The sequence below is a fragment of the Oncorhynchus mykiss genome, chromosome 12 (genome assembly GCF_013265735.2).
Source record: "Oncorhynchus mykiss isolate Arlee chromosome 12, USDA_OmykA_1.1, whole genome shotgun sequence".
NCBI classification, from domain to species: Eukaryota; Metazoa; Chordata; class Actinopteri; order Salmoniformes; family Salmonidae; genus Oncorhynchus; species Oncorhynchus mykiss.
Window position 1 is genome coordinate 30,446,042 of NC_048576.1, and position 15,101 is coordinate 30,461,142.

General features: G+C 40.9%; 3 protein-coding genes across 3 annotated transcripts; 1 reads left to right on the forward strand and 2 right to left on the reverse strand.

Moving 5' to 3' along the window:
• Positions 1-1,344: 1,344 nt before the first annotated feature.
• On the reverse strand, positions 1,345-6,415 carry LOC110537417 (ribonuclease, RNase K b). Its single transcript, XM_021623441.2, has 3 exons — positions 5,978-6,415; positions 3,416-3,498; positions 1,345-3,260 (listed from the first exon to the last, which is right to left on the reverse strand). The coding sequence occupies exons 1-3, from the start codon at positions 6,053-6,055 to the stop codon at positions 3,116-3,118; spliced, it is 306 nt and encodes a 101-aa protein (XP_021479116.1). The 5' UTR covers positions 6,056-6,415; the 3' UTR covers positions 1,345-3,115.
• LOC110537416 (chromatin complexes subunit BAP18) lies at positions 6,205-9,582 on the forward strand. The gene is made up of 6 exons (XM_021623440.2): positions 6,205-6,491; positions 6,878-6,972; positions 7,050-7,151; positions 7,422-7,627; positions 8,258-8,359; positions 8,508-9,582. The coding sequence occupies exons 1-6, from the start codon at positions 6,471-6,473 to the stop codon at positions 8,570-8,572; spliced, it is 591 nt and encodes a 196-aa protein (XP_021479115.1). The 5' UTR covers positions 6,205-6,470; the 3' UTR covers positions 8,573-9,582.
• Positions 9,583-10,493: 911 nt separating this feature from the next.
• On the reverse strand, positions 10,494-14,243 carry LOC110537415 (protein FAM122A). Its single transcript, XM_021623439.2, has 9 exons — positions 13,446-14,243; positions 13,224-13,308; positions 13,083-13,139; positions 12,831-12,877; positions 12,702-12,753; positions 12,499-12,566; positions 12,358-12,413; positions 12,170-12,254; positions 10,494-12,076 (listed from the first exon to the last, which is right to left on the reverse strand). The coding sequence occupies exons 1-9, from the start codon at positions 13,544-13,546 to the stop codon at positions 11,953-11,955; spliced, it is 675 nt and encodes a 224-aa protein (XP_021479114.1). The 5' UTR covers positions 13,547-14,243; the 3' UTR covers positions 10,494-11,952.
• Positions 14,244-15,101: the final 858 nt, after the last annotated feature.

Genomic DNA, 15,101 nt, shown 5'->3' on the forward strand with positions numbered 1-15,101 from the left:
AGCTGACTGCACAGCGCTTTCTGGCCTTGCAGGACGAGACCAAAAAAAAACTCCATTGAGATCTGTTTCTGGGGGACCAAGTGAGCTGCGCTGCAATGGTTGGCATTGGAGACACTATCAGGGTGACCAATGTGTACTCCAGTGAGTATGAAGACAGTATTTCTCTCAACTCAACAAAAGAAACCAGGGTTGATATGGTAGGTCCCTGTCATCTAAACCATATGCACTATCTTCCAATCTTTCTCCTTCTAGATATGGTTATGATATCCATTCACGATTTTCAAAACACTTTTATTACCCGCTGTTTGTATGCAGATCCAGGCTGCTAAATCGAAGACTGTAATGTTGTCCATTCAACCAATTGCGTGCAATGACGAGGTGACCCTGGAGGCAGAGAGGATGGAACACTAAACACATTCATTGTGGCATTAGAACTCCAAAGACCTATGGGATTAAACATGATGAAAGTGTTGAGAAGATACTTGTTGATATGTTTCTACTCTCTGTGGAGGAAGAAATACACGGGAATAAGATTACAGCTCTAAAAAAAGGTGAAAGTCCAACCTGAATGATAAAATGTTTCCAGGTTGGAAAGTTTGATCATAGGCTGTGCAAATTCGGCAACCTAACCATTAACCAATGGTTTGAAAAGTCATGCTTGTGATAGTATATAATTCTAACATGTATTTCGACATTAACTTCTTCATTGTGTAATGACTTGTGTAAAATATGTATCTGGGAAAAGGTTATTACCTTGCTGGGATGTGGCAAACTGAAGTGATACACCACATTTGCTCATGAATACTTTCCATTTCTGTCTGATTTCTAGTGTATAAGTTTGGATGTAAACTATTTGTATTTCACCAGTGGCAAGGGTAGTGTCACGAGGTGTAAGGGGTTTCTATCGGTCTTTTAAGTAATAATAATACTGTGTAATTATGGAGCTTTTAGTAGATGCTGAAAGAGACATGGCTGATAATTACTGTTTATAATCAATACATGTTACTAAGAACTGATTCACTGTAATCTTAAAAATAATTATTAGAATTGTCAACTTGATAAATAGAATGGACAAACACTTAAGAGACAGCATGATTGTGTTTAGTTACATATACGTGAAGCTTGTTAAAGAGCAGTGATACTATCAAGAGCAGTGTACGGGCTTCTTATTTTATTCAACTGTTACCACGCACCAGCAAAAAATATAGCTCAGATGTGCTAGTGCCTTTTGATGTTTAATTTTGAAATTAAACTGCCTTGGCAATATGTCTTGTTTTGTTTCATGTTGCTTTGGAATTTTATTTTTTACATTTTTTTATCATCATATTCAATGAAGCGATTTCATTTCATTTATACTTCCAGTTTATTGCAGGGAACATCTACAAGAGACTGAAATCCTTCACATAAAGTACCATTTATACCTTTCACACCATTACACTCCGGAGAATAGCGAGGCCGGGGAAAATACAATAAACACATTAAATAAATGCATATTTAATTTGAACATTTTATACACCATCCTTTTCTGAGGAATTACTATAGCAGATTTAACTAATACAATAACTATTAGTTAGGGCTGGAGTCAATCCGTATTGCGGCAGTTCCACGTTATAGCTTGATTGAAATGTTTGGGACGTCCCTACCCTAAACCCTAACCATTTAAAATGTTAACTTCAAAGGGGTGACGTCCCAAGGATCCCAGCAAGCAAGGACTGTTCGCGGAGACTATTCACAGCTGCCTGAGATATTAGAGAAAGGAGGAGATAGGAATCCCATTGGGCAATGAATTGAGAAACGATACAGCCAGCGGTTGCTAAACTAATGGTCACGCAATCCCTTCTCAAAGTCAGGGTATGTAGGTGCTTTCAAGACAACTGGGAACTCGGTCAAATCAAGACATCAGTGATTTTCAGGTCGGAAATTCGGTGATCAATAAAGATGCCAGTGTTTCCGACTTGGAATTCCAGTTGGATGACCAATCAAAGGCATTTTTCACTGTCGGAGCTTATTTTTTCCCCTAGTTCCCAGTTGTCTTGAAGTCTGAGATTTCTGAGTTCCCAGTTGTTTTGAATGCGGCATGAGTTGAGAAACTGGCCTTTTTTCCTAGAAAGTATGTAATGGCACGATTCCAAAGCTATAAGATATTACAGAGAATGTATTTTTATTTTATTTAACTAGTTAAGAACAAATTCTCATTTACAATGGGTAAATGGGTATGGTACTCCCAATCATCGCCAGCTGTTATACAGCCTGGATCCGAACCAGGGACTGTAGTGACACCTCTTGCACTGAGATACAGTGCCTTAGACCGCTACGCCACTCGGGAGTCTAGAACAAGTTAATTATCTCACATCTCTGAAATATGTGTAATGTTGTACTTCTTGTTCACAACATTTATGCAAATTTTGGGATGAGCTAGCACCCAATTGACTCCCATTCACATCTTAGAGAATAGGGCCTATTGTGCCAAAATTGCATAGAATGCACTGCACAGCCCACAATGTCCGTTAATACGATTCAAATGGAGTTTCCCATCTCCTCAAAAGTATCTCTGACGCTGCATGTCGGCTCAATCGGAAATTGCCTTTACATTTTAACATGAATCTTCCGCGATATGGACTGATCCCAGACCCTATATTTTTACAGCATACAATTCACAACAGCACATAAATAAACACAAACACAAAATGTATTTAGCCATTTTTTTTTTTTTACATATCTCTTGATTTGCCTGACAGACACTGACCATCTATCAATTTGCTGTCAATTCAGGCTGATAATTACATATTTCTGTAACTGTAGTGGTCTGTTGAGTTGCATCTAGGAATTTGTGGTGAGTTATCTAGCATAAATGTAATGTTTGGTCCATGAGGGGAACAAGACTTACATTTTTATTGATCATTATCAATATTGTCAGTTAGCATTGATGGGTTACAGTTTAGGTCAATTCAATAAATAGTTGTATGCAAATACAAAGAATGATAACATTTCAATCAATAGCATAACAGAAAGGACTTATGTTCAATGTTTTACTATACAAATAGCTTTTTATCAGGTTGCTTCCCTTGAGAACTTAAATTAGTGTGTTTATAATCTTCTGATGCTTCAGGGGAATTTATGTCACCATGTACTCCTGCCTCTTGTTGAGTCTGACCTGGCAGAGTGACACCGCCCCCACTGCAACATAGATGGCTGCTGCAATGAAGCAGTTGATGCCAACCTGGTTATAGAGTCCATAGATGGTTCCCGGTGGGTTCTTACTGTGGGGCAGAGAGAGATGAGCCAAACAGATGAGTTTGGGGAAAACAACCCAAGCGAGGCAACATGGGATGGTTTACAAAGAGTGAATTCAAAGGGCATCTACACTAGTAGTCAAACTAAGCACCTAATGGTCCCTTTTCTTCACACCACTTACTCATTGCGGATGTCCTCCTCAGTGAAGGGCACATCCTCAATCAGCACAGCAGACTTTGCACTGAAGAAGATCCCCAACATCACCTGCAATACAAAAAGATGATACATATGTAGGGATGCACGATATATCGGTGAACATATCGGAATCGGACGATATTAGCTAAAAATGTGAATATTGGTATCGGCCGATGTCTAGTTTAACGCCCAATGTGCAAAACCGATGTCAAAGCTGACGTGCATACCTATATAACGAAGGTACATGACGTAATGACACCACGTAAAATTTAGCTCTGTACGTGCAACACAGCATTCCTAAACTAGCCCACAATGTATGCTGTGTGGATCGAGCAGTCAACAAGTCATGCAGTCATTTGAAAGAGTACCAACATTTCAGTGAGACAACTCAAAGGCAAAAATCAATTAAAGCCAAAAGAATGGAATTCATTGCCCTTGACAATCAACCTTTCTCTGTCATGGGTCATGTTGGCTTTCGCCGACTGGTCGAGCACTGGTTAACACTACTAGTAATAGTGTCACTGCTATTAGCTTCATGACATACATACTATGGAACGTCGTTTGGGTCTTTGCGTGTCAAAAAAGATACAGTGGCATTGTCAAAGCTGTACAAAAAAATCAGCAAACAAGCAACACCAGCCATGAACAATGTGTTTACAATACCGGGTTGATAATAAAGCATCATTTGTTCGACCGCAACTTCTGGGGTGGCTAGCTTTAGCTTGGTACCTAGCTAGCACCAATACAACAAGCCTGAAAACAATGACCAGTAGAAACTGCAGTCATTTTCATTTATTCTAAATATTAGCTAGGTTGCCACTTGTTGTTCACCTATTGAAATTGAACTTCAGTTCATGAAAATAAAAAGCTAGCCAGCTACTTAACCCTGTTTCCCAAAGCTTCATCTGGCTAGTGAGGCTTGACCGGACAGGGTTATGTGTTGTGAAGCCAGTCACAATAAAGATTAGGCACAATAGTGGAATTTGCAGTTTGCCTTCAAATTAAAAATATGTCAATGACTGATGGAAATGAATACAAATAGTAGAATTATGCCATACGTTTATTTTGAAGGCTAACCGCAAAGTCCACTATTGTGGCTAATCCTTATTGTGGCTAGCTTTACAGATGGGTCCGAACACCATTAATCAAATAAGAACTGTCTTAGAAATTAGGGTTATTTTAGGTGATGACACCTAGCTATATAGTTGGCTAGCTAACTATTGCTACTGAAACAGATGATGACGTTTTGCTATGTTTTTTGGGGAAAGAACATGGTTTGCATCCATGAGCTAGCTAGCTTTTTTTTTATGACCAGCACTGTAGGTGCGTGAGACAACTTTTCCAGTATCATAGCATAGGTATCGATGAATCGTTGTGACATATGAAATACGAGTGATAGTGTAATCAATGTGTAATAACTACATAAAACATTTATGAACGCGTTGAATTATTATGTGATGTGCAGTCAAATATCAGGTCCTGATTGGTCAAATAGTATAATAGTTATTTGATGAGTCAAATAGTGTTAAATAGTATCTTTTTTGATACGCAAATAGCCAAACCGCGTTCCATAGAAATCCTGATTGAGAATGAAACGACTGAACAAATGAACAAAGAAACAGCACAGCAAGTAAGTGAAAGAAATACGTTTTGATTATGAATTACTGGTAATGGGGCATACGTAAATGCGAACAAAATACATTTTTGGGTCAGTGTGGTGTGTATAACATTTATTTAACTAGGCAAGTCAGTTAAGAACAAATTCTTATTTACAATGGGCTACCCGGCCAAACCGCTGGGCAAATTGTGCGCCGCCCTATGGGACTCCAAATCACGGCCGGATGTGATACAGCTTGGATTCGAAACAGGGATTGTAGTGACGCCTCTTGCACTGAGATGCACTGCATAAGACCGCTGCGTCCATGTGTTAGCTATTTAACTGTACTAAAATGCTTAAAAGCCCGCTAACATGTTAAATATCGGTATAGTTTTTTGGTTGGGTAGGAAAATAAAGGATATCGGTATTGGACAAAAATGTAATATCGGTGCATCACTATACATATGTATTGCATTATCCACATTCAGTCTGGTCAAGAGTGTTTACAGGGTCAATTAGGGCCGAGTCAGTAGAGACATCCTGTGCATACAGGGTCGATTGACAAACTCAGTCACACAATCTGTCATGAAACATCAGCCAATTCATTCCACTGCTATATCTAGCATACCCGTACAGTTAGTCAAGAAGAGAGGTTCTAGCAACACCAGACTGTTATTTTATTTGGTTAGCTATAATGACCAGATTCTGGAAAATGCAAGTTATCGTTACTTAAGCCCACAATCAGCTATAGGCGTCTTATCAAATATGCTGATTGTTGACTGATATTGAAACGTGGAACATCTTGACACCTAGCTAGCGTTAGCAGATACTTTACTTGCAAGCGTGCGGGTGGGAAATACTGACTACAGTACTACTGTCTGTAAAAAAATAAAAATGTTTTAAAAAGTACTAGTCTGTAACGCTAACATTAGCTAGCTAGCTAATCCTTACCAACATGATGACTCCCCATATGCTGATCACTATTCCACAGGCGGCCATTTTCGGACCGCAGAATAAAAGAGATGGCATTCTTCTAGTTGATATTTTCTACCAAAATATATAATTTCGATACACTAATCTAAAACAATCGTTTTCTTTTCTCAATGGACGAGCGTCAACCTAACCTCCATCAGCTGACACTCGATTCATTCCGTAGTAGCCCTCAGTTACGCCCCGCCTTCTCCTTTCTCGACTCTCGCGCGACGACAATCAGCAACTATAACTAGCAAATATTTTTTGAAATAGCTAAATGTAGTTTGCGAACGAAAAAGTTACACTTTGTTAAGTCATTAGTCTATGTGACTCTGTCTGTCGTGTTAATTGTTGAAACGCTAAATCTTCTATGGTAGATAGATACCTCCTTACTAACGTTAGCTTTCTAAGATATTGTTGTTGAGTGGGATAGGAATCTAGCTAAGTCAGGTGGAGTCAGCAGCAGCACAAAATGACTTCCGCCTCTACTAAGGTAAGAACTGTCTAAAAGAGATCTTAAACAGTGCTGCTCAAATGTACTACTACTGATAATAATTATAATTTGGTGAGTGCTTATCTTTGTCCTATTTCACACATGTATAAATGTATTTTACGCATGTGTGGAATTGAAATATATATATTTTTTCGCATATCCCAACTCTACCCGAGACACCCTCGGAGAGTGGGGTCACGGTGCCTAGGTTTAGTCACAACGGCGACCCTGGAACAATTAGGGTTAAGTGCCTTGCTCATGGGCACATCGACAGATTTACTAGTTAACCATGGGCACCATGATGGTGTGCATTAGTCATACGACCCTAAGCTAATGCAGTACTATTGATATAAAGTAAAAATTGTCCATGCCTCTTTCTGTGACAGGTGGGAGAGATCTTCTCAGCCGCAGGAGCTGCCTTCACCAAGCTGGGTGAGCTTACCATGCAGCTGCATCCAGTAGCGGACTCCAGCCCTGCAGGGTGAGTGTGTACACTCACACACACACACACATGACAATATGGGGATTAAGGTGTATTCTCTGTACTTCTCTCCCCAGAGCCAAATGGACAGAGACAGAGATCGAGATATTGCGTTCAGCTGTGCAGCGTTTTGGTGATGATCTGAGCAGCATCAGCTCTGTGATTAAGGAGCGCACTGTGTGAGGACCCTTCCTTTTTCTTGCCATCCACATTTTTTTCCTATCCTGCCACACTTTTGCTCTCTTTCTCCCTCTATCTTTTATCATACTGCACCCACTCTTACCTGTCTTTTCCCACACTTTCATCCATTGATCTTTCATCTTTACTGCCTTCTTTCTAAAGAAGATGTCAGGTGGGGTTAATAAATCTGTTGGCAAATTATCTAGTTTACAATTGTATACATCCTGTATGAAAATCACATTACCAATCTGTTGCCTGTTTTAATGCAGAGCCCAGATAAAGACAACAGTGAAGAGGAAACTGTATGAGGACAGCAGGATGCCCCTCTCCTCAGACTCTCCCAAAAAGACCACCAAGAAGACCATGGCAGCCGCACCAGCACCCTTGGCCCCCACAGTAATTGCTGTGCCCACCTCACAGGTTGTCCTGAGCGCCTCCCCTATGCCCCCTGCCATCAAGAAACAGAAAACTGCAGGTGAGTGGAATGATATAGGCCTTTACCTCAAGGGGCAGGGATTACTTGACGAGTATGGCGTATGGAATTTAGTAGACTAGATTTTCATCCATAGTCAAAAGACCAAGACATTTTTGGGGGGAATTTTACCCCTTTTTCTCTCCAATTTTGTGGTATCCAATTGTTTAGTAGCGACTATCTTGACTCATCGCTACAACTCCCGTACGGGCTCGGGAGAGATACGTCCTCCGATGCACAACCCAACCAAGCCGCACTACTTCTTAACACAGCGGCAGCCGCACCAATGTGTCGGAGGAAACACCGTGCACCCGGCCCGCCACAGGAGTCGCTGGTGCGCAATGAGACAAGGATTTCCCTACCGGCAAAACCCGGACGACGCTAGACCAATTGTGCGTCGCCCCACGGACCTCCCGGTCGCGGCCGGTTACGACAGAGCCTGTGCGCGAACCCAGAGTCTCTGGTTGCACAGCTGGCACTGCGCCACCCGGGAGTCCCTACCAAGACATTTTTTGTAGAAATTACTTGAACCTTTTATCAAATCGATACTTCTGATGCATTTACTCCAAGCATTGGCTACTTTGAATGTGCAAGTTTATTAACATATTACATGTTTTCCCTGTCTGTGTGTAGATGTGACGCTCAGTGCTCTGAATGACTTGGATGTGAACAGCGACCTGGTGGACATTGAGGGACTGGGAGATGGATCCAACACCAAGCTCAATTTCGATCAAGGTGAATAATATCAGCTCCATCACTAGCTCTCAATCAATATGGTTCACATTGTGTCATTATGCTGAGGTCACAGGTATTTAGCTCAAAATATAGTTGTCTTCATTTGTTCTATGTTTTTAAATCTGTGTGGCTCATCTTGTTTTCTCAGAGAGCCTCAACCTGGACTCCAGCCTCATCATGAATTCCAGTGACTTGCCCCTCTTGTCTCGCTGACCTCTAACCCCACTGTACCCGTGGGTTGGAAAACCTGGGTCCCTCTATCACCAGAAAGCAGATTAGTTGGTATCCTTGTTAGAGCTATTTTGGACAGATTTTAGCAGATGCATTTTTATATCAATCAAGTGCTTCTCTATTCAGTCTGGCATTTCTACAGAGAAACCCTTCCATTTCACTCTGAGTTAAAAAAAGTGTTGCAGTGCAGGGGTGCGTTCAGTTTGATTATACATTTGTTATGTTGCAGAATGGTTTGTACTGAACGACATGTTTCCCCAACACGTTCTTGAACAGACTTTGAAGTACGTTTTCTCTGTTTGGTAGGTGTGGCTTGAAGCAATGAGTGAATATTTAAAGGGCAGCAGGGTGTTCCACAACCCAGTTCCCTCCCTGTTTTTTCAACTGGTTGTTCAGAACACTACCGTTTCTGTTGCTTTAATTATTTTCTTGTACTGAATGCAGCCATCGGGCAAATTCTGTTGAAAAAAAAAAATCTTGAAAGCAAACAAAATGAAACCGGGAGGGACTTACCAGAATCAGTCCAATAGAAACTCTTATTTAGCTCCGTTTACTTCCGCTGGGTTATTATACGGTTTCCGTAGTGTACATGTTGTGTACCACGGGTTGATATATTTATAAAGACAAGATATAGGCTAGCCAAGTATTATTTAATGTTGTTCAAACAATGGTTGTGCATGACATGATTCATTTTTATGCTGTTTAGTAAAATGTTAATATATTTTTTTTGTCTGTTTCACTGTGCTTTTTCACTGTGAATTGTGACACAGTGTAGCAGTTCGACTGCCATCTAAGGTGGTTATAAAGAAAGCTTGCAGAAATGGACAGGTAACCATATACAATTATCTATGGAGACAAAGGAAAGTCCACAGGTTTTCTGATATAATACAGTGACTTTTATTATCATGATTTTATTTATATATTTAAAAGTTGTACATTATTTCCCCCCCCCACCCCCCTAAAACTAGACACATTTTGTGTCAACTTTACAGGCATGAGAAAGGTTACTCGGAGGGAATTAATATAGTTTCTCTCACTCTCTATTAAAAGTTCCATTAAAAAATACAATCTTCTTTTTATGTAGACTTTTCTCAAAGCTATTTACAGTTTGAAAATACTTGAATGGTCTGGCAGATGTGCTTTAGTTCCTTTTCACCTCTTCTTTCCTTTCTCACCTCTCTCTTTCATCCTATCACTCTTCTGTAGGCCTCATTCTAATGTCAGTTTGAAAATCAGAAGAAAAAGGAGCCCTCTAACACTGACATGTCATTTTTGGAGAACAAAATTTAAGATTGTGGCTGATTTTTGTAAAATGACAATGAAAAGGAATACTAAAAGAATCAAAGAACATCTGTAAATTATTATACAAATGTAGTGTTTTGACTGGGGGGGGGGTGTTGCTGATAAAGCATGCCAATCCTGTGGGTCAACTGCAATGAACATCAACAGGAGATTAAAATATTTTATATTTGGCTTCACATCATCTCCAATATATATAGTTCTTCCTCTGCAACAGGATGGGATTGGTGAAACTACCACTGATTATTATTGCCATTTGATTGCAAGTTAACCTCTGGCTAACTGCAGATACAATTGAGTTAGTTATGAGATAAGAGATCTTCTATTGATGTTCATGTAATTTAACCTAAGTATGCATTTACAGGATCTTCCCATACTCAGGAAATAGTATAAAATACATGTCGAAAGCCACCTTATATTTCTGTACATAATTTGGGGTTGGCAATGTGAGTTGATTGATGATCTACATTGTCTCAAACATACAGCTTTTGAGATAAATTAAACTGACCCTGGTTGTCAATTTAAACAATGTATGCTAGCGTCATAGAATATTTTGGGCCAAAGGAACCAAACTACATTATTGAGAACAAGTTAACATGAATAGAACTTAAAACAACTGGAGTTTTTATTTCCCTCCAAATTCACTGATTGTCACTGAGGAAAAACAAACAAAGTTTCTAAATCTGGGGTTAAGATCAGAAGATGACCCTCAACCCTTGCTGACCTAAGCACTTCTTTGAGACAGGACAGAGACCTGATGAGAAATTAACAAATTAAGCAACAAATACAACGCAACAGCATGTCTTAATCAGGATCCCATTTGTGTAACAGCAATATTGATTAATAATGTGAAACTAATACTGTGCAAAATCTTAATTGGAAGTAGAATGTTCCGTCCACAAAAAGGGAGACAAAATATAGATAAAAGAATCTGTCTGTTGCTGTAAAACTCAGCTCTGGAAAGGGCATTTGAAGAGTATTACACATAGTTACTATCAATAACAATATATTTTTTGTTGTTGTAAAAGACACTTCTCTAAGCAACTTGTACTCTATTTCACAAGTCAAAAGGTCTGGAGGTCACAGACTCATGCATGGGATTAAAAAACAGAACTTTCCCATAGATTACATCAACCCAAACAACATGATATACCCATGATGTCACTTATGATATTTCACAATATCGATGAGGGTCCTGAGCATGTACAACCATACCAAATTACAGAAGTCAAATAATAACATTCATGTAATCAATGGGAAAATGTGATAACACTCCAAGGGCTACCCTTTTTAAAGTAGTATGCATGTAGAGAAAGGGTAATATCACGCACTACCCAGAGGACTGAGATCACCAGTCGAGGTCCTTTCTATCAAACTAAAGTTTACACACACCTGTCAAGAGGTGAGTATCCACGCCAATCTCTCATTAGGTTTAGGCCATAAAGGACCAGGACTTGGTGGGTCCTCTGGGCAGAGCTTTGCCTAGGGATTCTATATCCCTAGGCAAAGAACCCACTCCCAGTCCTGCCTTAAAGGCAGCCCTACTTATATCAGTATTCACATATTAATACACTATTCACATAGACAAACTGAGCCACCGCTGGCTTGACAGTCTGCTGTGACACCTCATCTTCATGTCTCATTTTTGAGCGCTTACTTCTGGACTATCAAAGAATACTGGACTATTGGGTCACGTTCAGTGGGATTACAACATGCCCTCACCATTACCCCTGAACACAACACAAAAGGCCTTTTAACACCTCTAACTTTGATATAAACAAAAGCCCAACAAGGAAAAGTATAGTCTCTTCACTCCTGACTTCCTTTGGCAGGGCATTTCATGCAACCTTCTGATTAACAAAGCACAGGTGCCAGTCTTTGTGTAACATCTATATATTATCTTGATTACAACTCAAGACATGATTACTTCAGGAGGCAAGGAATATGATGAGTTTCCCCAAGGCTCTGATGGTTTGAGGGAGAGGAGCGCTCTGATAGGCTGTGAGTAGAATCTAGGACTGACTGTAGTCCTGGTCTGTGATAGGCTGCTGGTGTTGTGGTTTCTAGATATTGGGCTGGTGAGAGGTGAATGAGGGGGGAGGAGACAGGTACAGGGTACTACCCTGGGGACTAGCACCACACACAGACACACCACCTGTAGGAGAACCAGCAGATGCCTGAGTCACACTGGGGGAGAGGGAAAAAAACAGGAAGTTAAAAGAGATGCAGCTAGCACCATATTCAAAAGTGTGCAAGAGTTTGAATGTCTCTAGTTCTCACCTGACTGTGTAACTAGTTCGGTGAGCAGGATCTGTTACCCCGGCAACAAACAGCTTCTTCGGCGGACCATCAGACTCCACTCCTCCTACATGACAGAACGACAGGATGAAAGAGAAGACACACACACACACACACACACACACCAAGGCTGAGTAAAGTAAGCACCATTCTTGAAGCACTGTTCTTACCTTTCCTTTTCAGTGGAGTCAGGGCAGGCCATCTCACAGTAGAGCTGACTGTTGGCCTGGCAGTGAAGGGACACTGTGTTAAATAGGATAGCTATAAATCTACACAAGTTAGTTTGTCAAGCAATGTGAAACTCAACTCACCCCCTAAACCTTCGAGTTGGACTAGGGGACGAATTAGGGGTGGTACCACTGTCCGGTAAATGGAATCCCTGTGAAAGACAGGACGAATATAAGTAAATATGAGAACTCTTTATCCATCCATTTATTCATCATCTATCCATCAATCCTCTCTCCATGCTTTGGTATGACAAAGCACTACAGTCACATGCAGAGGGAGTACTCACCACTGATGAATGGTCATGCCAGTGACTGACAGGAGGGACCAGGTTGGAATCACTACAACAAGAGAGAGAAAACACAGTTAGAGAGAGAGAGAGAGAGACTGTGTGTGTGTGTGTGTGTGTTTACCTTACCTCAGTTTCTGAAGACTCCCCCTGAGTGTCATCTCCATATTCTCTTCCTTGAATGAAAATACACACTTTCAGTCAGTGGTCATACACACTGAAACACCAATATGAGCATTTACATAAGATAACCTCACACTAAACTGTACTAACACACTGGCTAATGTATAAGCAAACACTCAAACCAGCATCATTACTCAAAGGCAGGCATTTGCACAAATAGAGGGAAGAGGCCCACAATATCCCTAACCTTGTCCTCACCTGCCTTTTGTGGTCTGGTCTCTCACCACCCAATGAGAAAGGGGACAGGGGGACAGCCTATGGAATCAAGACTGAATGTATTATTGTTGGTCTGTTGATGGAGTAACTTACAGAATACTGAATGATCACACACACACTCACCAGAGAAGGGCAGCTGGGGTTGACAGAGACACTGCTCCGTCGATACCGGGGTGAAATAGTTGGACTGAACACTGTCATACCATCGCTGTTACGTGGAGGGAAACAAACAAACAACTCAGAATCATTCCAAGGCAAACATATTACAAACATGACTGCAAAAATCTAATTTCATAAATGACAGACAATTCTATTTCAATCAAGTAGAATATCAATTCCAATAACCTGACACTCGTGATCATGGGGGCGCTGTTCGATCTACGAAGAGCCCCGCCTCCGCTCCCGGCAGCTGCGCCTGCGCACTGGTCCACTTCCATTCGTTCCATTTCTTGAAATCACCGGCCTCCAGCCTAGCAGCGCGAGCTGCTGGCCTAGGAGCGCTCAGAGGCGGCGTACGGCCCTACTCTATCCGGGTGAAAGCCCGACCTGCAGGCCTCACACACAAACCTTTCGGTCCAATTCAGAGCAGCTAAATCAGCGGGAAATGTCCTTGGTGTCTTCCCTCTATCTCATTTTTGTAAGATGAAGTCAGACTTGGCTCAAAGTTACAGCAAGCGACTATTCGTAACTAGCTAACCTTATAAAGTACTCAAATGCAATTCCTGTTGTCGCACAAAGGCTAAACAAACACATACTTGACCAATACTGTCAACTAGAGAGATATATCCCTTACAATAACTTTTAAGGGAAATTAGGTTAGGCGGCCAGCTGAGACGTGACTTTTTAGGGTTAGCTAGCTAGCTACAGTAGCTAACCATTAACACTCCAACTTGGCTAGCTAGCTAGTAGCTAACTAGTCAGAGAATAAAACACAACAGTCCTCAACAAAACATTTGCGTCGTTGAAAAGTTCCATCCTCCGGTTAAGTTGTCCATTGCGTCGTCAACGAAATCGACAAAATATCAAAAAAATGTTACTATTTATCAAAATAGAACTAATTGAAAGATTTCACAACATAGTCCTCCACCAAATAGAGGCACTTCGTAATCTGTCATAACAGCGCCTCTCCCTGGTTAGATATAATATTGCATGAAGGAGATTCACTCCAACAAGGCTGGAGAGACGAATGAGCACCTTGCCTGACTGCATCACTTTTTCCAAACAGATTTTAATAGCAAACATGCAAGATAAGGTTTGGATAGGGGTTGGGAATAAGTCCAGGTTTTTAGGGTGAATATGAGGCTGGTTTTTGCCCCTAGGGGTGGTATGCCTATTAAAATCAAATGTTATTTGTCACATACACATGGTTAGCAGATGTTAATGCGAGTGTAGCGAAATGCTTGTGCTTCTAGTTCCGACAATGCAGTAATAACCAACGAGTAATCTAGCTAACAATTCCAAAACTACTACCTTATACACACAAGTGTAAAGGGATAAAGAATATGTACATAAATATATATGAATGAGTGATGGTACAGAGCGGTATAGGCAAGATGCAGTAGATGGTATTGAGTACAGTATATACGTATACATATGAGATAAATAATGTAGGGTATGTAAACATATTAAGTAGCATTGTTTAAAGTGGCTAGTGATATATTTTACATCAATTCCCATCAATTCCCATTATTAAAGTGGCTGGAGTTGAGTCAGTGTGTTGGCAGCAGCCACTCAATGTTAGTGGTGGCTGGTTAACAGTCTGATGGCCTTGAGATAGAAGCTGTTTTTCAGTCTCTCGTTCCCAGCTTTGATGCACCTGTACTGACCTCGCCTTCTGGATGATAGCGGGGTGAACAGGCAGTGGCTCGGGTGGTTGTTGTCCTTGATGATCTTTATGGCCTTCCTGTGACATCGGGTAGTGTAGGTGTCCTGGAGGGCAGGTAGTTTTCCCCCGGTGATGCGTTGTGCAGACCTCACTACCCTCTGGAGAGCCTTACGGTT

Excerpts from the sequence above, each read along its gene's own strand:
- LOC110537416 (XM_021623440.2), top strand. The coding sequence starts at position 6,471 with ATGACTTCCGCCTCTACTAAG. Across the intron at positions 7,152-7,421 it reads GTGATTAAGGAGCGCACTGT|AGCCCAGATAAAGACAACAG; the intron begins GTGAGGACCCTT and ends GTTTTAATGCAG. Across the intron at positions 7,628-8,257 it reads CAAGAAACAGAAAACTGCAG|ATGTGACGCTCAGTGCTCTG; the intron begins GTGAGTGGAATG and ends GTCTGTGTGTAG.
- LOC110537417 (XM_021623441.2), bottom strand. The coding sequence starts at position 6,055 with ATGCCATCTCTTTTATTCTGCGGTCCGAAAATGGCCGCCTGTGGAATA. Across the intron at positions 3,499-5,977 it reads TATGGGGAGTCATCATGTTG|GTGATGTTGGGGATCTTCTT; the intron begins GTAAGGATTAGC and ends TTTGTATTGCAG. Across the intron at positions 3,261-3,415 it reads GAGGAGGACATCCGCAATGA|TAAGAACCCACCGGGAACCA; the intron begins GTAAGTGGTGTG and ends TCTGCCCCACAG.
- LOC110537415 (XM_021623439.2), bottom strand. The coding sequence starts at position 13,546 with ATGGAACGAATGGAAGTGGACCAGTGCGCAGGCGCAGCTGCCGGGAGC. Across the intron at positions 13,309-13,445 it reads CCCATGATCACGAGTGTCAG|CGATGGTATGACAGTGTTCA; the intron begins GTTATTGGAATT and ends TCCACGTAACAG. Across the intron at positions 12,878-13,082 it reads GACCAGACCACAAAAGGCAG|GAAGAGAATATGGAGATGAC; the intron begins GTGAGGACAAGG and ends TTTTCATTCAAG.